Source organism: Pithys albifrons, chromosome 3, assembly GCF_047495875.1.
Source record: "Pithys albifrons albifrons isolate INPA30051 chromosome 3, PitAlb_v1, whole genome shotgun sequence".
In the NCBI taxonomy this organism is placed as follows: Eukaryota; Metazoa; Chordata; class Aves; order Passeriformes; family Thamnophilidae; genus Pithys; species Pithys albifrons.
The window spans coordinates 62,292,532-62,315,398 of record NC_092460.1 but is presented as its reverse complement, the minus strand read 5'-3'; the positions used below and the strand labels follow the sequence as shown (position 1 = coordinate 62,315,398).

The window sequence follows — 22,867 nt, the reverse complement described above, 5'->3', positions numbered from 1 at the left end:
GCCTCCAGTGAAAAATACATAAAAATCCATTACTTCTGCTGTCTCATTTTAGGAGTTAGCGAAAAGGTAGAAACAGAGGTGCAGAACAGATCAAAATTACTCTTTACCTCCAAGAAAAATGAATCCTTTCCTTAGAGAAATGGCTGAACAGTTTTCTAATGGATACTATTTCCAAGCCTGTATTGTGGGGGTAAAAAATACTCTATCCATGCCATATGTACAGAAGGTAAAGAAATCATCTGGAAAGAGAAATTAAATGCTATCTTCTTAACAGCAAGCGTATCAATGCAAGGATTTCTTGTTTTCTCTCCTTTCAACATTCTAAAGGGCACGATGAGTGCCGAAAGTCATAATCTTCATTTAGTTGTTAAAAATTAATTTGTGAACTCATGGTAATTTTTAAAAAGTTCCAAGGAGGAACGCAAAGACGAGACTATAATGTAAGGTTTTATTTATTTATGGATTGCCTATTCATTTCTACATGATTAAAATTCCTAATATTCCTTCAAAAAATTGAGAACTTGTAATTGTTTTTTCATCTCCAACAGAAATTATGTATTTGGAATAAGATTAAAACAATTGCAAGTTGTTGTCATAGCAGTCTCTCTTTTTAACCAAGTCATGGCAGCCTTTCTTTTTAATCAAAAATTCTTTGGACAAATATTTAACTGATGATGTGAACATAACTGATGTGATTTTTCAAACTGATCACTTCCCTTCTTTTAATGTAGATATTTTGTTGGATGAAGTCACAGATGGAGCACTCCACAAAGAAGGTCATAGTGTGAAAATTTTAGTTACTATAAACAAGGGCTATAGCCGAGCCAAGGTAAGTGCATTACTCAAAGGTCGAGATGCAGAATTATAGCTCAAGCAAATGCTGAAATATAGTAGCTCAACTCTTTGCAGTATTTTTAGCCAAGAATTGAAGGAAAATATCCTAAAGATAACTTCTCTTCTCTATCATTCATACTCAATACAGTTAGGCAGTCTCCATAGACTAATGTCCTATGGACTCCTTCTGCCTTTGTGGTAACTTAGACAGTATCAGTTTAATTAGTAGTAGGATGTCCTGAGACTTGCTATCCCCATTTAAAAGTCATTATAAATTAGAGCTATGCCTTGAACCCTTTAATGTGCAACTATGAGTATGCTGCTGATGTTATCAATTTGGAACTGCATTGTCATGTTTTCATGTTCTATGTTACAAAATGTTATAAATACAGTGCAACATTTATTTCTATTCATCTCTTTAAAAACAAATATGCAATCAAAGAGCAGGATAAGATATTGCATTTCTGTCTTTATAAAGATGTACCAAAATAATACCATGTATACCGATTTCTGACACAGAGATTATTAGCAAAGTTGTAACATCACATTCTAATTAATATTATTTTTATTCATTGGAAAAATTATGAATCTTCATAGAAAACTAATTAGCACCATTTTTAGTCCAGTTTCCAAAAATCTCTCTTTGCAGGATCAAAAACCACACACATACCTGATAGGATCAATTGGAGTAAGTGGAAAAACGAAATGGGATGTTTTAGATGGTGTAATCAGACGTCTCTTTAAGGTAAGACACTGAAGAATTAGCTGAAGTATTATTGTAATTTTCTTTTTAACTTTAGAAAATTTCAGTATTTTTTGGGTTGACTTGACAAGTTTTCTTTGTTTTATTTTTTTTTATATATATACCTAACACCACTATTAAACTTTCTTCTTATTGTCGGTGTTCTTTTTTTATGGCTGTAGGCAGTTTTCCAAACTGTTTTCATTCAACATATTTATGTATTATATTTTCATATAATTTCAGGAATATATTTTCCGAGTGGATCCGACCACTAGCCTGGGTTTAAGCTCTGACTGCATTGCTAGCTATTGTATAGGGGATGTAATTAGAGCCCATAGCCTAGAAGTGCCTGAACTGCTGCCTTGTGGATATCTGGTTGGAGATAATAATGTCATCACTGTGAACCTGAAAGGTAAAACTTCAAGAATATTTTTGCAGATACTATAGAATTCTTCACTGCAGTTCCCTATCCTTACATAATTATTTTTCTTATATATGACCTTTCTGTATTTTGTCTCCAGTTCCACATAAACTCTCTGCAAGACATTGTGTAACACCTTATGCAGTGTAGCCTTTTGAGGGAAATCTAAGAATAGCTCTGTCTTTCCCTGCCTGCCAAATCACAACAAAGCACAGATTTCTAAATAGTGACAAAAAAACCCAACCTCAAATGAGAGATTCTGATGAGAAATATTTATGCCTTATCCAGTTCTGCAGGAAAAATTCCATACATTTCAAAAGCTCTAGGGATTTGCTATTGGAGGGGAGAGGGGTCTTCAGGGGAACTTTACATACACTAATGTGGCAACTGGTGACCCTTGTGGCTATCACTTTGACCTTTTTTTTTGCCATGGTTGCCTGTAGTGTCTGAAACGTATATCTTTGCCTCACTGAGCCTTCTCTTTACATTTACTTTGATTTCATCTCTCCCACTCATCTCATCTCACTATTATTGTTTAAGTTTTCAGTGCTGTAGAAGGATACCAGTATTTCCACAGTAATAAAGTCCTCAATAGCAATTTGATTTAGGCAGAAGCATCTTACCTTGCTTAAACCATAGCACTGATGCCATCAGGTGCCAGGCCTAATACCTAGCTTAGCAAGGTTGAAGACAGGCCATTTTTCTCTTCTTTTGTTCCCAGGAGTGGAAGAAAACAGTTTGGACAGTTTTGTGTTTGACACATTAATTCCTAAGCCAATTGCGCAACGGTACTTTAATTTACTGATGGAGCATCGCAGAATTATTCTGTCGGGACCCAGTGGCACAGGAAAGACCTATTTAGCTAACAGGCTGGCTGAATATATTATAACCAAATCTGGAAGAAAAAAAACAGAGGATGCAATTGCAACTTTTAATGTAGATCACAAGTCAAGCAAGGTAAGTTACAGTCAAAAAGATAATCTATTGCCCAATTTGCAGTGATGATGCAGAGCAGATTCTAATAATTGGTGTACCCTTTTGCTGCTCAGTTAGCATTTTTTCCTACAAGAATTCAGTCTCCAATCCCACTGATGCACAATGACCACATCTTTCTGTTCTAAACAAAACACTGAAGAAGCACTGTAAAGGAAGTCTCAATTTTTCCTCTCATGAGGAAACCTGCTTTAAAGATAGATGCAGAATCAAATTCCTATATAAATTAAAATTGTGTAGTGTCTGTAATTCTTTTGTCAGAAAAGTTGGATATATAGTAAAACTAGTGTCACTTGCTTTTTTGTGGTGATAATTTCAGCCTTTGTTAGCAAAGATTTCAAAATGGGGATTTTGAATTACTCTCCTGGGTTCAGCTTCTTAATCAGCACTGTGTAAATACAACTGTCATGGTTTCGATCAGAAAGCTGACCATACTGAAACTGCCTTACACATCACGTCACGTTCACAGTGATTTACATAGCTCAGAATATCAGACTGCAAGCATGACTGCTGTGCTAGCCACAGATAATCCTATTCACTTGCTGTCCTGAATTGGGTATCCTCCTCACATGGTACCCAGGGAAAAGAAAATGAAAGGGTTTGCCAAGAGATTTCTGATTTGCACAGAACATAATGAATGCTAACATAATATAAGAAGGAAAAATATACAGATCCCAAAGGAGCTAGAGGACCATTCCAGTAAAAATAACCACTTTTCACTGTCTTCATACAGAGGGTTTGTGGTGCCATTTACTTTGGCAGGTGATGTGTTTTTGTTTTATTTTTATACCATATACATCTATTATGAAAATTGTCCCACAAAAGAGCAAGCTTTTGGATTTCTGGCAAACTGCTTGGTCTATGTGTTTTGTAGTTTGGCTGTTATTTTTTGTTTTGGTTTGGTTTTTTTAACCCCCTTACCCCCTTTCCCTTTGTTCCTATTCAGATTTATATAGAACTTTCGAGTTTGTAGTGAAAAAAAAAAAAAAAAAAAAGCAACACTGTCAAATACCAAATGTGTTTAAATAATACAGATGGTGCAATTTCATGGAAGAAACCCATAATGTTCCCCTAGAGATACCTGATCATAAAAAGGCAAAGAAAAATCTTTGTTTGAAATAAAAAAGGATTGCATGTTCCCATTAAAGAAGAAAAGACTCTCTTATTCCTGATCTAGAATGTAAAATAAGAATAGGAACTTTCTCCATAATGCTGAGCATTTCCAACCCTGACAAAATTAGATACCTTGAGAGATACAGCTGTAAACTGGACTAGCCCAGATCCTCAAAGGCAAGAAAGTGTTGACAAAAATGTTAAATATTTTGATTATAAAGGGCTCTTTTTAACTCCGGTACTAAACATCAGCCAGACAGCTGACAGGAAAATAGAATTTGCGCAACAAATTTGATTGTGAGGTGTGATATGGCCTCCCCAAAAGTGCAGGCAGATTTTCCATGGGAGTGGTGAAAGGAGGTATCTGAAGGAGCAGTTTAATACACCCAGATTGTGTGATAGTTTGGTGGGGTGTTTTCTGTATAAAAATGTGGCATTCATAAGAACAAAGGTCCAAAAATTAATGCGAGTATCTCAGCCCATTGGAAATGGCATATTTATTGCAAACTGTTTCCTTCTGGAGATAAGATATTTTATCAGCAAATTTCTGAGAAATGTATCCACCAACTCAGAATGCTTCAGTTATTTGCCTTATGTTTAGTACCTTTGTTTTTTCCTAGCATGTGGCTTTACTGTTGCCCTGTCTCGCAGCATGTCTTCCTGCATGTGCAGTTTCAGCTGAATGATCCACAGAGGGGAAACTCTTTAGCAGTCATTTTATCTTTCTATTTGTTTTGGTTTTGTTGTTTTTTTTTCACTGAAATGACATCTGTGGTCTTATCGGATTAATCTTTTATTTTTTTGTTTTGTTTCTGTGTTTGGTTGGTTGGTGGTGGGGCTTTTTTGTTAATTCTGCTGAAGGATCTGCGACAATACCTAGCAAACCTAGCTGAGCAATGCAGTGCTGACAACAATGGTGCTGACCTCCCTGTCGTCATAATTCTTGATAACCTCCACCACATCAGTTCACTAAGTGACATCTTCAATGGTTTCCTCAACTGTAAATATAATAAATGGTAGGTAGTAGTTCTTCTCTCTCCTTTCCTACACCTTCTGCAATTATAAAAATGAAAGCTCTTTGTTATTTTACAAAATAAATGTCCCATTGGAAACATAAGATTCCCCATAGGCTTTCTGCAAGGCCCTTGTGTGCTTCAATAATTTTAACCCTCTTCAGTGAAGTACTTCATTTTCTGCTTCATTTCATTTACGTGACTCCTGTGCTCCTCAGTGAAACAAATGGAGCACAAAATTTAAGAATGCACTTAAACACTTGACTTTTCCTTTGCACCATCAGATTACTCAAGCTCATTAGTACCATGAGGACAGCTTATGGTAGAATAAGAATAATTCTTTGTAAAAGTGGAATTTGGAATAAATCATGCCATGCAGAAGCAGCTGTATATCTAGTGGACTTACTCTTCCCCACAGAGTTTGCTAACTCCTTTATTCCCAAGCGAGACTAAAAATAATGTTTTCTGGAATGTTTACTGGCCTACAACATTGGCTATTTCTGCTATACAAGTGCCATCATAGGGACTTCCCTTCATTAAATCATGGCATGCAATGTCTTATTCGTAAGGTTCACCAGCTTCTGAAATGAAAACACTAAGCCTTCTGCAAAATTATGAATTACATTAAGACAGGTTTGCTTCATTTATTTCTTTATTATGGATGAGTACTAGTAAACTAAATGTATGCAGAGAGGGAAATCATATAAGAATAAATATTTCTAAAAAGGCAACTCAGAAATATTTTAAAACTAAGTCTACAATATATTCAGCAACTCCTTTGAAATTGGCCTAGTGCAGGTAAGAATGAATATTCTCTGAATATTTGAATGGATTCTCCCTCAAAAACAATCCTACTGCTTTTCTCTTTTCAGTCCCTATATTATTGGAACCATGAACCAGGGAGTTTCTTCTTCACCAAATCTGGAGCTGCATCACAATTTCAGGTGCCTTCACTCTGTATTTACTGTGGCCATGTTTGCACAGCTCCCTGCTTCTTTGATAAATATTGATCTTGTGTCTCATCACAGCAAACTATTTTAGTTTCAGTCTCTCTCCTCTATTGATGGGTCTCTGAATGGTTTGGGGGAATGGTGAAAGAAATAAGATACTGTCTGGCACCTCTAGCAAGTTGCTGGAGATGATTGCAATCCTGCATTTAATTTGTCTTCAGCAGCGTCTTGAATTCCTTATGGAACCTGAAATGGCTGTGTTGCAGTAGTGAGCAATAATGAGGTTTATTAGAGCAGTTTTATACTTGCTGACTAATGAGACTCAGAAGCTTATGACATTAATTTCATCTGTATGTTTAAGAGGAAATAATGTATTTGCTATTTATTGCTGCTTGACATGTATCTCTTCTACCCAGGTGGGTGCTATGTGCTAATCACACAGAGCCTGTTAAAGGTTTCTTAGGCAGATATCTGAGAAGGAAACTGATTGAAACTGAAATAGAAAAGAATATACGCAATAATGAGCTCATGAAAGTCATTGACTGGATCCCCAAAACATGGCATCATCTCAACAGCTTCCTAGAAACACACAGCTCTTCAGATGTAACCATTGGTGAGTCAGTTGGTGGAATGGTTTGAAATAGTGGTGCAGACTGAGTATTTTAGGATTTTGTGAAGGATACATTGTTTTTATAGAAGATGTCATCTCTCAATGGGAAGTACAACATAGGTGGGGAGAATTTGTCTAGTTGCCATCAGGATCGAAATAAAAAAGAAAATTTTGAGGGAAAAAAATGAGACTGCTTATTTCCTTGTATTTCTTCTTTCATCGCTAAAGACTTCCAAATAAACTATCATAATTTTAAAAACTATTTTTTTTAAATTAGCTCAATAGCAGCTTTAATAAGCTTAATTTTTTCTCCTGCTTTCACACTGAAGTATAATTACAGCAATAAAACCCCTCAGACCTGATGTCTTTCAATAGAATAACTATGTTAGTAAAGAAGTCAACCTTTTATATAGCTTTGCTATAAAACTTGTAAGTATTCATCTGGCCCTAAAATTGGATAAAGTGACACTTGTTCATTTTTGATAACAGGAGACTTATAGCTTCTTTACTGTAGTCCTATATTAGTATTTTCTTTCCTTGAGTTTGTTCCAATACCTTTTTTATATTTTAAATGTGTTCCGTAGTTCTACCTTTTTTAATACACTACTTGACTTCTCAGGTCCCCGTCTCTTCCTCCCTTGCCCTATGGATGTTGATGGTTCCAGAGTGTGGTTCACAGACCTCTGGAACTATTCCCTGGTGCCATATCTTCTGGAAGCTGTGAGAGAAGGACTTCAGGTATGTAATTTTTTTCTAGAGTTTTTTTTAAATTATTTTCATAGGCTTTCTCCAAGCTACTTTTAACCAATGCATCCTGGTATGAATGCTGTTGCATTTGCAGGAAGAAAATTTTTGGAGGGTTTATGTACATCAGCCTCAAATTCCTTTTGACCTCCTCTTACTCTGATGTATGATTTGCTTTGTTTGCTCCAGCACTAGCATATCTTCTATTTTATGAAGTGACTTTCTTCTTTGTGACTAGAGAAAGGTGGGGGTTTTTCCACTGTTTAAAGAGTTCACAGCTATGCTAAAAACAGCACACTTTGTCTCCCTAAGTCAAGGCAGCCTCAGCCTAGCCATACACGGAACAGTAAGCCTCACACTGCTGCAAGAAAATAGCTTTGGTCTGTGTAATCCTGTCCTACCTAAATACACATGTACACGGGCTTGTGGAAAAAAGCTTGTGAACAAGGACAGTTTCATAGAATCATCTAAAGGCTTGGGTTGGAAGGAACCTTAAAGGTGTTCTAGTTCCAGCCCCCTGCCATAGGCACTAGATCAGCTTGCTCAGAGCTCCATCCTTGAAACACTTCCTGGAATGGGGCATACACAACTTCTCTGGGCAACTTGTTGCAGTGCTTCACCACACTCTGAGTAAAGAATTTCTTTCTAATGCCTCATCTAAATCTCTCCTCTCTTAGTTTAAAACTGTCCTCTCTTGTCCTATCACTAAAAATTGCTCTCCCTCTTTTTTTATAAGACCCTTTAAGTACTGGAAGGTTGCAATGCAGTCTCCCTCGAGAGGATAACTCTCTGGGTTATCCCAGAGGATAGGTTAGGATTTCAGGCAATTCCACATCTTAGGAGACAACTTAAATCTCGACATTAATCCTTTCTTTTATCTTTCTAATTTTTTTCCCAATCTTTATTTGGATTTCTCCCTTTTCCTTTTTCTCTTTATGCACTGCAATTCTATGTCCCCTAAAAAGATGGTTTGTGGAAAGGCATTATTTTTTTCCACACATGACACTGAAAGAAATTACTGCACAATGCAGAGGGGATTGTTATGGACTAGTTAAAGAACTATGTAAGCAGCTGCAGTTTCCTTATCACTTTGTATTGACAGTGACCTACTGATGTGACAGAGGTTCAGAATCTTTCCTGTTGAATCTCTCATACTTTCCTAAAACTGCTCATCTCTCTGGGAATTACAGACTATTTATGTCTTGTGTAGAAAACCACCAAACATTTGATAGAACAGTCACACACAACTTGTTTAGACCAGCTATGAAAATGCAATGATGTTGTTCATGTTCATATTTTCCAAAGTATACAGGGTAGCTGCTTAAATGAAAATTTCATTTCTGGAACAGAAGATGGCAGCATATAGAAGAAGATAGGTTTGTTTGAACTATACCGATTTTCAGCTGCTTTGGATGGCTTTCATAGAATAACTACTACTAATAAACAGAAATATTTTATATTATATAATTAAATGTTCCTGGAACCAGGGACAGGTAGAAACTGGCTTTCTAGCCTAGTAGTTTGCAAAAGTCTTGCTACAGATTCAGGAAAAGATTTAGTCACTGTTAATCTCAGATGAAGGGAAGTGCTGCCTACAGCCTGAGTTAGTCTGTTACCTCCATAAGAAGCATTTCCTCTTGGCTTATTTAGGCAGATCCCTGTTGTAGCAGCCTAGCCTCAGTGTAGGGCAGAAGGAGTCTGAGTATGTGCATAATATAGGGAACTTGGCTGCTTAACCAGAAGTTCTGGCTTCAGTAATTGCCTGGGAGCAGGTGTTGCAGTAATAAGCCCAACTCATCACTCTGCCTTTAGCACTAAAATCCTTCCATGTTTTACTCCCTTTAGGAGTGCAGCCCATTTAAATCCTCCATGAGTGCATGCTCTGCCAATATGCTGTTCCTTAGATTGCTTGAGACTGAGGAAGGAGAAATTACAGAATGGCCTGGTGAATGGCTCCCATTCCCAATGTGTGGTCGTCACAGCTAAAGGAAATCTTTAAAGCAGCAACCAAGGGACACTTGGTTAACATGCTGCTTGTGAACATCAATGTAGAGAGGGGTGCACTTTAGGGAGGAAGCTACCAGATCTCCTAAAATTACAATATTCTCATTCTTAGTTCCTCTGTCCTCCTTCCAGATTCATAAGCACTTTGCTGCTTCATAGTAGGGAAAATTTATCCCTCGTGAAGTTCTTCTACATCCTGTTTTGCTAGGAAAATTGAACAATCTGTACTGACACTTCCCAATTCACTTCAAACAAAATCCAATTAACTTGAATGCTTTAGATAGGTCTGAGTTAATTTTACTGACATGCCTTAAGCAAATTACCTGAAGGTGTCATTTCACATTGTATCAAGAACTTGTGGCTCCCACTGTTGTCTGCAAGTATCACTACTTATGGAGTGCTTTTCAACTCACAGCCACTCTGTTTTGAAGGAGCATTAGCAGAGATGAGGTTTTCTGAATATCTTATAAATCTGAGTGCTGAGCACATCTAAAAGGAAACCCCTTTCTAAAATGGTTTAGCTATTTTGATGACTTTTTTTCTACTGTTACAACTGGTACTGAAAACTGTAGAATATTTACCTGTTTCATACCCATAATATAGATGTACGGTAAGAGGGCACCCTGGGAGGATCCCTCCAAGTGGGTAGCTGATACCTATCCATGGAGCTCTGCATCTCAACAGCATGAGTGGCCATCACTGCTTCAGTTAAGACCCGAAGATGTTGGTTATGAAGGTTATGCATCAGCAAAGGAAGGAACAACCTCTAAGCATGTTCCACAGACTGATACAGAGGGGGATCCCCTGGTAAGATTCAAACCTTTGGGAAAAGACTTTTCAGTATATACTCTACTGTCATGTGTGAAACTGTACACTGTACAGTAAAAATGTACTCTGCACCTGTTCCAAAACAGGCTTTTAAAATGAGTCCTACTATAATTTATTATAATATAGTTTATTAAAATGTTGAAAAATTAAAGGAAAATCCCTACATTTTTTGCATTTCCCATCTGCCCAGAAATGTCTTCACTATAATAATTAATTGATATATAATTATATTATTAATTATTGTAATGTTTGGGTACTACTCTTCAGCAACTTAGTAATCAGCTTTATTCCAAAGACATCTTTCTGCATTGGGCAGTCCTTCATTTACATTCCACAAACGATATTTAGATTTTATATATTTAGATTTTATAACTTGTCAACCATATAGAATTTAGTGAAAATGGAAATTAGACAGCAATCATTCCATTTCTCAGAATATTTCAAGATAACTGATGACCATGTAACAGTCTTAATATAAAAGGAGAGCAAGTCTGGTGTCATTAAATGGTAAGAGGCTGATTTCCCTCAATGCCGTGTATTGTTTTATTTGAATATGACCCCAGACATTTGGGTTTACCATTGCCTCCTCTGATAATGGAATATTAAAATACATATGTTGAACTGCTATTCTGGGGTAGTGCTTTCTCTGTGGTCTGCCTTTATCACAATTCAAAATACCATTTTATGGAACTGCATTTCTCGAATACAGGCAGTCTTTGGAAAAGAGAAATTCTCAGAGGAAAATGCTTTAACTCTTATCAGTGCTAAGAAAATGGCTCCTCAGCTTCACTGTTTTTCATATTCAAAAATAGACCTTGGATCCTGAAGAAGTGTAGAAAATCACATATTTGAGCCCATCTCCCAGCCCATAAGCTTTCAGATGATAGTTTGACCCTGTGATTTGGGCTGCCAGTGAGTGTATTGGACAGGCTTCCACCACAGGAAACTCTCTACTAAGATGAAAATACTTGGGCAGCTCAAGTTCAATGTCCCAACCCCCTGCTCCCCGCATACCGCGATCAGCATCTGTATCTGATTAAATATCTGACATTTCTGACTGGAGGGCTTGCCCCTGCCTCCAGTGGAGCTCATGGGGGCACAAACAACTGCATTTGTGGAAACAGGACATGTGCAGTCTGTATTGAACACCCATGGCATGTGTCCTGTTAAACAGGATACCTGTTAAACCTTCATCAAAAGCTACCTTGCAAAATTAAACACTGTTCAATGCACAGAGAAAACTTTACGGTGCTGGTTGAAACTGTAGAGATGTAAGGATTTCTGAGCAAACGGGAAATAGGGGCTTAAAACATAAACAAATAAGAATAATTCTTTGGTTTTTCACTTCCTGCTTTTTGTAATGACACCATATTTGTTTCTTGAAAAACACTAAAGCAATGTCAATATTGGTTGTAGTCCTGTGCATGCTAGCAGAAGTGAGTCATCTATAAATAAAATCCTGATCATTACACAGCCATCAAGCATCCAAGTAGTTATCTGGGGCTTAATGCTGTTATTTGATGATTTTTCAGATGACTTTCAGGGACCAATAATCCCCAAGTTTAGTGGGCTAAACTTTAGTGGGCCTTTAGTGGGGGCTCTACTCTCCTGGGTAGGAGGTTCTGTTGCTGCTCCTCTGCTGAGATCAGACCCTTGACAGCAGATGAGACTCTTTTATGAAGAGTCTCAGTCCACCCCTCTGTCACTCCCTCCCCATTTTTCTCTTGTAGAGGGGGCAAGTTACTGTCATAATGTTTTCAGTTGCTTTTCCAATGTAGTGTGCCTGCACCATCCAAAAATTATCTGGAAGCTTGATGTCTGCAAATATGGGCCCAGATGTCCAGCTGAGATACAGCTTCCTTCCCGTGCCAGTGTTGCAGCTGCAGCCAGTCTCACCCCTGAATTAAAGAGAGTTATCAGGTAGCTCCACCCTATCCTTCTGACTCTTTGGACCTTTAAACTTCTATTTAAAAACCAGAAGGAAATGAAAAGGGTGTCAGTAGGCACTGCTAACACTCTGCCCTTTCTGAAATCCTTTTGTATGGTCTGTCAGCTAGATACCAGCACACCCCATATAGCAATGGAACTTAATTAAATTTTAACACAGTCACTGCAGTACTAAATGAGATGAGATTATGTAAACATTGCTTTCTTCTTTCAGATGAATATGCTAATGAGGCTTCAAGAGGCAGCCAACTATTCGAGTGCACAAAGCTGTGACAGTGATAGCACCAGCCACCATGATGACATTTTGGATTCATCCCTTGAATCAACTCTCTGAAAGGAAAAAATCTTGGTTGAGGATTATGGTAAAATCTGTTTCCACTAGACCACTGCCAGTATTAAAGCAGCACGCCGAGACTCCCTGAGTGAAAATAGTGTGTTGTAGGTAGGCAGGAGACCTAACTCTGCAAAGTCAGGAAGATAAATTGAAGTGGAAAGCTTGAATTAGTTTAATTTCGAGGCATTTCAATACCTATGGAGCCAAGTGAGACTCCATTTGTCAACTGGAAAGTGCCCTAGACCAAGGGTGTCTAAGCAGATTGCACACGTGTTAGCCAAACTGGAATATTTTTTCCTCTTTCTCTCCCTCTGTCTCTGTTTCTCTGTACAAGTTTACAGTGAAATTTTGTTTTTGTTTTCCTTTAGTTTATCCTGAGGCTCTGCATGAACAGTGCAGTCTTCTAATTCTCTTCTAACCTCTGTTGTGCCACATGGTGCTGGTCACAGGACAGCAGTGGTGTTTGTGCTATACACTACTGCCCATTCCAAAATGAGTCAAAGATGATAGTAACTCAGAAAGCACAAACAGTATTGTGCAATCACCAGAAAACATGACTGTGATATGCTGGATAAGTGCCAATTTAATTCTAACTGCCATGGTCACGGTGATGCGCTCCATCAAGTTTTTAGTATACAAGTCACAGATTTTATAAAGTTGTTTTTACCACAAGGGTCTTTTTTAACCACCTGCCCACTCCTTAACAGTTTTATACCAATTATTAACCAACACTGATTAAAGGCTTTTTAGGGCTTCATTTGTTTGAGCCTTTTCAGTGAAAGAAGGAACATTTCTTATGGTGCTGTTTTACTGCCTTAAAACAGATTTCTAGAACAGTTTTACAATTTGGTTTAATTCCTAAACCATTGGTAATTTACACTGTTTTTTTCTTCATTTACTAATGAGAAAACATCAGTTAACATAGTAGCCTCATATCTGTATATCATGATTTTTTAAAGTAATGGATACGAGAAAGAACAGTTGCTATATAATATTTTTATCTTGTGAATAGATTGCTCTGCCTACCCTCAGAAATACACAAGGAACCCAAACCCACATCCACTGCCACTTAAATGCTGACAAAATCAGCTCAAATCCATTTGGTCCCATGGAATGGAATTTTTTGGAGGATAGATGTTTTGAATACTTATCCAGCAGAGCTGGATACACTTGATGCAGCATGAGCACAAATATATGGTTCTTTTTTTTCCTTTTTCTAGTTTCAGCATGTTGTTTTGATTGCTATTGTTGTACATGAAGAATTCAGCATAAAAGAACACTGAAGCAGTGATGTCCTCTGTGGAAGAGGAAGAGTTTATACTGTAAAAGTGGGTTGGTTTTGCACAGTCTACTGGGTGGGTATTGTAAATATTGAGAAAAAAAAAAGGAAAAAAAAAGAAAAAAAGCCTTGCACAAATCAAAAACAAATAAACAAAAAAATGTATTTTATTCTGTTGGTGTTAAGAGATGTTTCACTTACTGAGATTTCCTGTATGTTGCAAACAAATACAGAATGCAAACCTTAAAAGTTGTTAGTACCTGGTGTGTTTGTCCTGTACTTACAGTTATTATGACTATGCAGGAGCTATCAATGCTACAGTCAGCACGTTTCAATATCTATATGAAGCCAATACATTTTGGGGGGAAAAGTCTGAAATTGTTTTAAGTTCATATGTCATGGCAGGCTACAACCAGATTGCATTCAGACTGCTCAGAGTAATCAGAAATGCTCTTTTACCACCAGAGGTGTGAGGTTAAAATAGGTGCACATGAACAAGAAGGTACCTAAGGGCTTTGGCATTGTGTAGACATGTACGGTACACCTCCATGGATGTAACCTTCAGGATGTGTATCTGGTGCTATTAACTCCTTGTGGCTGCCCTGTGGTCACTTGCTGTAACTCAAAGAAATCAATGCAGTTTCCTAATGGCACTCAGCTGCATCGCTAAATCTAGAGGTTCCTACACGGTGCTATTGCCCTAATAAAATTCTGAATTTATGCATGTAGGATTCAGTCAGACCAACATCATGCCCCCCAAATCTGGATCCACTTCTGATGCAAAATGTTAGCTCATACACCTTGACTGACTCAAAGAACTAAAACAAAGCTGCTCTTTCTTGTACCTGTGGTAGAAGTAAACCTGTAAATCTTTTCCTGCCATATTTAGCTCACAAACACACAGTATTACATATACAAAACTTCCTACAATACATCTCAGTGAGTCCACCTAGTTTACAACTCAGAATTTGTTTGTGAAGCATTTGTCTGTACACATTTTATATTTTGTACATTTTTGATGTAACATATCATGTAAATAGACAGAAACAGTGAAAAAAATCATCTGAAAATTTTTGTAGTCTTTGTAAAACCCTAATAATAAGTATTTGGTGTCATCGGACTTAACTGGATGATGTATTTTCTATTGGTTTATTGTTCCTCTAGCTTGTAAACCAGCTTGCGTATATTTTTTTGCAGGTGTGCACACTGTATCTGTCTAAATTATTACTTTGCCATTAAAGTGGAATTATTTATTGAAAACACAGTCTGGTGTTTTTGCAGTCAGGACCAGTCAACAGTTAGATATTCTTTCAAATATAAGAACATATAAACAAAATTACAAACTGAATGATGTGATTTTTCTATATTCAGCAGAACTAATCTCTATAGAAACAAAATTAAGTACTGTTTCCAGTTCCAGTGATTCAACATGATTTTTGAATGGCTATTTCTTTGTGGGAACAGGTTGTGCTGTTCAGAAACAACTTTACATTCTTCCCATTCTAGGATTATTTTCAAATACAAGTCTATTGATTTCAATGATGATAAATCTGTCCAAAAATGATGCAATATTATTCCTTATTTTCAAACTCAAAAGACTAAAAGCTATTTCTTCTGCAGGTATACATCAATATTATTTGAAAGAAAGTAGAGTTGCATTAGTCACCTAATCACAAATTTTGAGGTTGGAAGAGATCGTTGTGCTCCTGCAAGCTGCTGCACCTCAGCTGTAAGTCTCAGCAGCAGGCCTATAATTTCTCCTGAAAGTGCAATCTCCCTGGAAAGGCCTTTAGATATATCAATATCACTGACAATATGGGTAATTATTCCCTGGGTTTTATTTGCAGTTAGAGCTTACGTATCACCTTTTAAAGAGAAAAATATTCCATACTGTCCTTTGTTATGTCTTTTCCTTTTATACTAAAAGCCAGTCACAATCAAAACCATCTTTTGAAATAGTCTTCCATGTTTATCTTTTTAATAAAGCACGTAGCTTGCTCATTCTTGGCTTTTCACAATAAGGCATACCTTTCAGACCTCAACGTTTTTTTTTGGCAAGACTTTCTGACTACATTGTGGTTTATCAGAGTCCTTTATGAAGTGTGGGTATGAGAGTTGCACACAGCATTCCTGTGATGGTTTTATATTTGCTATATACAGAGCTAATATCACCTTCCTACTCCCACTTCATATTTTCCCTGCTTAGGCTTCAGGGCTGACATTCACTCTCTAATTGCATCATCCCACTGCAAGCTCATGTTCAGTTAATTATCTACCAAGACTCTGACTTCTTTTTATGTTATATCATTTTGAAATACTTAGTCCAATCCTGTCTGTATAAACTATGCCCTTTCTTCCTTAGATGTATAAGTGCAAATTTGTCTGTAGTAAGACAAGGTATTCAAATCAGCCCACCTTACCAAATGATTCATTCTGTACAGTCATCATCTGTCTAGTTTACAACTCCACCAGCTTCCATAATTTCCAAAAACTGCTGTCATTTTACTTTGTCTTTTAGTTTGTAGGTAAAGGTAATAAGTTATTTTTTGTCAAGAGCAGACCCCTGTTGAATCCTGGTAGGATCCTCCATGAAGATTTCTGGTCTACGGCTGGATTGTTTACAGCTACTCATGTCATGGGTGTATTTTTATTTCAGCTAATGTAGGTATGAATATCAGAATGTCATAAAAAAAAGTGTGTAAATTGTTATAGAAAATATGTGATGAGCTACATGGCTTCTCCATCACTGTATGTCTCCAAGGATGGATTAGATTAGCTTCTGTTGAAAATTACATATGTAGAGATGATCCTACACAGAAAGAGGAATAGACTAGAGCAATCTCCATGTGGCTTTCCTACAGTTCAGTGCTGCAGTCTTTCCACATTGTCCAGCTGCCATTACTTAATGGAAAATAAATTAAATTGAATTGTCCACTGATTCTTTATCTTCCGTCTCAGCATAGCTACCTGTTAACCTTCATCTGGAGACCTGTTTGGTGAATGCCCAGATTCCCATAACAGGAAGAGGATAGTGCAGCCTCAGAAAGAAGAGTGTTTTCAGCAAAGTACTTGAGACATTGCTCTTGCTTACAAGAACTCATTTTTTATGCTATCATTAGCTATCCACAGTGTTTCTCAGCATGAGCTTTTTCTTGATAACTGAATAATGTCACACAAATTAAATGCTACCACTAAGTCTGGCAATGCAAGAGCTCCAGATGCACTGTCATGGGAGAAATGTAATGCTGGTAATGATACTGGTAGCAGAAAATAGAAACTGTCACAACAGATAAACTAACTAAGGCACAGGCCATGTGACCCTGCTTTTCTACAGTAAGCTGCATTTACTGTTTTTTGTTCAATAGCAACCCTAAACAAGTGCTGATAAATAGCAGTGAGTAAGCACACTGAATGAAGTCCTGCCTTTAGTAAAAAAATTCATAAATGAAATAATGTTTTCCTTTTGTCAGTGTATTCACTTGTTTTGCAAGCAGTTTTCATTAAATTAGAGTATTAATTTAGGAAACTAAAATGCATCTTAACAATTCAATGCTGAATCAGGAAGAAAAGGCACATGGTAACAAAATAAAGCATTTACATGGTGATGCATAACCAGCACTAATGATTTTATCATGTCATAAATGGATAGCTCTGACAGAACAATGAAGCAGACCAAATACGTAGTATCTGTATGACCAAAGCCCAAGGACTTAGTCAACTAAACAGTAATTTAAATTAAGTGTATTTTAGCACTTATAATTTGATACACCTCAAATGTGTCCAGCTGCACTTTGCAAGCACAGTGAAAAGACATACACAGTCTGAAAGTAGAGTCGTCAGTGCAGGTAAGCTCTTTCATTCATGTAGGATGCATGCAATAAAGAGATACTTTTTCTGTACAGCAGTCGCTGAGCTAGCAGACATAATTACTCCATCATTACCACACTGTTCATATAACTGCCATGATCTTTAGTGTACTCTATCCCTGCTTATCTGGGTCAAGCTAGTGGCACTCTATTGGACCAAAAGTACAGACTCTTGATTGTGGCTGGGGAAAGTCACAATGGAGGCAAAATCTTGCATCTTAACTGAACTAACATTACAGTGTGAATGTATTTTTTCATCTAGAGGAAACAAGAAACCTAAAAGCTATGTAAGGAAACCTTATTGTCTTATTAGTAATTGCAATGGTAAGTCTCTATTACTTAATGTCTTTGTACTACTTGTAGTGCCAATGTGTCTCAAATACTTTATAAATACTTTTCTGGTAAAAACAAATTATCTTTCCATGTATAAAATTATACTGCTTGTTTGAGAGATAGTTAATACCTTGTATCAGACTACAAGCCTATTTGACACACTATATCCACACACAATAAATTTCATCTCTAGTTTAAGGGTCTCTGAGATTAAATAACATGTTTAGTCTTATTATGTATTCTGAGTTAGTTATGTTCTTTAATTTCTGTCCTGAATATAAGGTTAAGCATCCTAATTTCAACTTCAGTGCCTGCAATTTATTCCTCCATAAACCACCATCTTCAGAGGATAAGATGTTCCACTAAGTGCTGCAAGATTCAGCTAAACATTGTTGGTAGCAACTGTGCAGAGTATTACACTTAAGAACTATAATGTAATTGCATGCTTGGGCACAGCATTCAGTAGTTTGCCATCTTGCCAGTTGTAGTGTTCCTTGAAGCTGAATTAAAACCTTCAGATCATGTTGCTAACCAGAATGTAGGGAAGCCTCCTCCTTTTCTGTACTGGGGCAGCTGTTGGCAGTAAAACCTAATGGCCTATTTGTAGCTGCAGGGCAATAGAGAGGTTACTCCACTTAGAGCAAGACAGGCAAGCTATAGCATATGTTACAGGGCATGTTGCAAGAAATGGTTCATAGTGAAAAAATATTACTATCATACAGCTGTTGCTATCCCTTGCTCAGTAGTCAGGTAACTTTTTTAATTGATCATAATGGTTTTTTACCAGGTGTCAAGATATTTGGGATTTTTCTGAACCATGGTCTATTCAAAATGTAAGATACAAGGCTGAAACTTAATACGAACTTTAGAAAAAATATCCATGCTTTAAGGGCTATGTTATATTGTAACTCCCTGCCTGATCATCAGGGACATACTATGATGAGCAGAAATTATACCTATATCCACAGAAACCTCCATACTCAATAACACTCCATGCTCAATAATGCTGAGTCCAGTTCTTGTCCTTCCTCTGGGGAAGCAGGATAAAAGAGCAAAATGGGTTTCTGGTTCATTTGCCTATTTGAGTCACAAAAAAATCCCATTGCCGCTGGTTCCTGCCCCTTATTTTTGTTACCAGATCTGCTGAATATCAAACCAGGAAGGTCAGGAATTCTCCAACTGACAAAATTGTCCTTTGAAGCTAAAATGCTACAGCAAATGTCAAAGTAAATAAACTTTGGATGTACCACAAGCAGAGAGTATCTTTTCCTTGTTTCCTGGCACTCACCAGGCAGCTGCTTCAGAACCAGAACTTCAGAGATCTGCAGCTCTGGTGAAGTTTTCCTCAGGACCCACAACCTGCAGCTCCTTGATGCAGGGCTGAAGATGCTTGTTTCAGGAATTCAGTTTCTTGCTCCTGTGGATGCTTCAGGAAGCCCTGGATGCTCCTGCTGCAGCCAGAGTAGGTAGGGTATCCTGGCATCCCTCTGATGCTGAAGAAATACCCACACCACCTTCAACCCCTATGGAGGAACATGTCCTAAAGTTGAAGATGGTGTGAAAACTGTTAGGATATGTGGGAGGAGGAGGGGACAAAGCAGGCAAGGCTCTGATCTGTTGCAGGCAATATAAGCAAAGCCACCTATTCTTTCTAGAATAGAAGCATGGAGAATTTCTTTCTAGTGCAATTTTTTTGAATAAGCTTCTACTGAAATTATTTCAAACACATACAGAGACACACAGAGGATAGTACTGTAAAAGTAATTTCTATATGAATCCAAATTTTTTGTGTTAACACAAGGCTCTTAACAATCTATTTAGACTGCAGTGGCAATGGTGGCTTTGTTGAGACAGACTTTGCAGATTGCTCTGGGAATAGCAAGGAAGGAATGTGCTCAGAGAATTCCAAGCACTTGGGTTTTAGCATTTTTTTTCATCTTGGATGGATTTTTAGATAGGAAAATTTTTCCTGTCACTGATCTTTTCCCTCCCACAGCATTCTGTTCACTCCTTTCTCTGTTCTTCTGCCATTTAGCACATTCCTTCATCCTCTTTTGCTTTCTCGGTCGTGTTCCTCTTCTCACTGTGGTTCCTGCTGACACTCAGTTTGGCTCCCTTCTCTTCCTGACACATTTCACTTGTCCATCTCCTCACTCGCCAGAAGGCTTCTGGCTGCTCAGAGTGTGTGCAAGGACAGTATCATGTCCTTTTCTGGCTCTGAATGCAGAGCATATGCTGTCACAGCTGAGCAGTGTGCAGTGATCACAATCCAGCCAGCAACATCCCCTCCCAGTTGCTGCCTAAGTGCTGGCTGATCTGCCAGTGCCACGATGATACCTATGGCAGCAGCAGAAGAGGTCAGCACTCTCTGAGAAGCCTCATACCTTACCCGTGGCAATCTTTGCAGTGAAAAACCCGAATGACTTGTGAGGTCATGACCCCTTAGTGCTCCTGTCCTTTTCTCTGTACCATTGTCTCTGCTGACTGAGGAATATTAAGCTGAAAAATACCCTTTCACTGTGTTTAGTACTCTGCCAAGACTAAGTAGCTCATAGTTTGGAGCCTAGAAGGAGACTGTGGGATGTAAGATGTGAGAAACATGGTTATGTGGGATACAGGGTAGTGGGAGCAGAGGCTCCAAAACACTTCTTCAGCTCTCAGACTAAGTCTTTTCAGAGGAGTTTTGTTCTTTCTTTATGACTTGCTAAATAAAAAGAAGGATTATCTGCACTGCCACTTCTGTAATCAAGAACGGTGAATTTTCACTGTAAAAATGGTAGAATTTCATTCAATTTTAGAAATTACAAGCAAAAAAATCTCATCTTCAAAGTCAAGCAAAGTCTCACTGGCAATTAAAAAAATAGAAATAGTCATGTTACTATAGTGATATTTGTTAAGTAGTTGTTAGCTCTGGGCAAACATAGGAAACATTTTTCCATGGTTGTCACTGGAGTTATAATAATCAGATAATATTATTTAGTACTTTCTTAGTGCTTTTGACACATCATCTCGAAGTACTTTACAAAGGTCAGAATAAGCGTTATTGTTAAGGAGTGAATGGGAAAAAAATCTCATTAACAGCAGCAGGGTGTAGATGACAATATAGCTCAGCCTCATGCAAGGATCTTTGTCTCAAGATGCTGCCAGTGTAGAAAGCCCTGGAACTGACTGGCATTCCTACTGTCTATCGCTCTTTGTTTGTGAGGGTGCTGTATATAATGTGTAGCTTTAGATCATTTTTGAATGGTTATAATGTAAGATGCTTCTTTCAATAACTGAAAAGTAAGATTCTGGGAAAGCCTTTTAGACCCACATAGTTGCTCCTCTAAAATACAAAACCTTTTGTTGTCTGTGAAGAACATATGCAGTCACATGTTCACATATGGAAAAAGAAAAAGGAAAAAGTAATCACTGGATTTGGGATTTTAAAAAAGAGAATTTCACAGGGCTGTTGATGTTTTTTAATTGGTGAAGGAGCCTGAATTTTATTTTCAGTGGTGACTCAAGACTACTTGAGAAGTCTTCATATTATCCCTTGACACTTTAAATTTATGGTAGTTTGTGACAATTTTATTCAACATTTCTATGCTTACCATTAAATGTGAGTAATGATTTCAGCTTAGAGTCCCAGCAGCATTTATGTCTTTGAATTTGAAATTTCAGGTCTGCCAGCTGAACTTGGAGGCCTCCATGGCAGAGCAGGGATTTCCAGTGTGCCTTTAGGAAGAAGAGATTATTCACATCATATACTGTGATCTAATGCTAGGTCTGCAAATGAGATTTCCAGGCAACTGCTAGGCATGTGGTTTTGGATCACATATTTTTAGTTTGATAACAGTAATCTTAGATATAACTCATTTACACACTTGTCTAGTCCGGTCAAAAGACTCCATTTCATTAGAACACTCTTAGACAGACATTCTGGCAGCAGCAGCTTCTGTAACTCCAATAAACATGTTCAGCCCAGCTTTTCTCGGGAGATGGCAGCAGTAACATTCCTGAATTGGCTTCAATCATTTCCATTTACTTTGAGGGGGTGAGGTGTAAAGCAATAATTAGGTGGGGAAAAGCTCCATCCCCCTGAAAAATCCTCCCTGCAGCTGTGTGGAGCCTTATGCTTAGAGATACAGACCTGTGCCTGTTCTGTGCAATGAGAGTGATAGTTGAAGGGGTACAGATAAAGAAATATGAGAGTTTTCTAGGCCTTACCTGAACAGTTCAGATGAAACCCAAAACAAGTGTTTCACTTTTTGAGTCAACCCAACAAAGGCACTTAAAGCAGTGCTGTGGCAGGGTAGCACCATTGCATGTCACTGTTCTCAAATCGACTACAAACATCCCCTCTGAAGACACAGCAGAGACATGATAAAGGTGAGAGATGACTGACAGTGCTTGTGCTTGGTGGGGAATAGGATTTCACTTTGCCATGGGAGATGCAGATGGGCAATGACATGGCAGAAGCAGGCAGGAAAAGAGAAGCCTATTTTAATCCATATGGGGGGGGTTGATCCTGTACTGAGAGCACCTGAGCATTTATGTGCAATGTCAGACATCTTTCATGTCTTGTTTGCACCCTAATCCTTCCTTCATAGGGAAGATCAGGGCAGAACATTTTGGTTTTTGAAGACATTTTCATTTGTTTTACTTTAAATGCATGTGCTGCTGTGGGACTGAAGAGGTCAGAGATGGTTCTCTGTCAGCAGCAGGTGAGGAGCTCCCTCTCAGTGAGAGGCTTCTAATGGAGCATGCGTGGGCAGGATCCACCCTGCTCACAGAGGTCCTTTGTACCAAATGCATAGAGATGTAGATGTACAGAGTTTTTTAGATATATCTTGGGCACAACTTCACTAGCATTT

At 37.9% G+C, this 22,867-nt stretch overlaps 1 protein-coding gene across 4 annotated transcripts in view; it reads left to right on the top strand.

The window, feature by feature from the left end:
- NAV3 (neuron navigator 3) overlaps positions 1-15,143 on the top strand; it is a 273,242-nt gene extending 258,099 nt beyond the window's left edge. For all 4 annotated transcript variants that reach the window (XM_071552178.1, XM_071552177.1, XM_071552176.1 and 1 more), the window contains 10 exons: positions 732-829; positions 1,484-1,579; positions 1,820-1,988; positions 2,719-2,954; positions 4,965-5,119; positions 5,989-6,060; positions 6,483-6,679; positions 7,296-7,414; positions 10,028-10,231; positions 12,414-15,143. In XM_071552178.1, the coding sequence (XP_071408279.1) occupies positions 732-829; positions 1,484-1,579; positions 1,820-1,988; positions 2,719-2,954; positions 4,965-5,119; positions 5,989-6,060; positions 6,483-6,679; positions 7,296-7,414; positions 10,028-10,231; positions 12,414-12,533 (1,466 nt within the window). In that variant the 3' untranslated portion in view covers positions 12,534-15,143. The remainder of the gene's footprint in view (positions 1-731; positions 830-1,483; positions 1,580-1,819; positions 1,989-2,718; positions 2,955-4,964; positions 5,120-5,988; positions 6,061-6,482; positions 6,680-7,295; positions 7,415-10,027; positions 10,232-12,413) is intronic.
- The last annotated feature ends 7,724 nt before the right edge of the window (positions 15,144-22,867 follow it).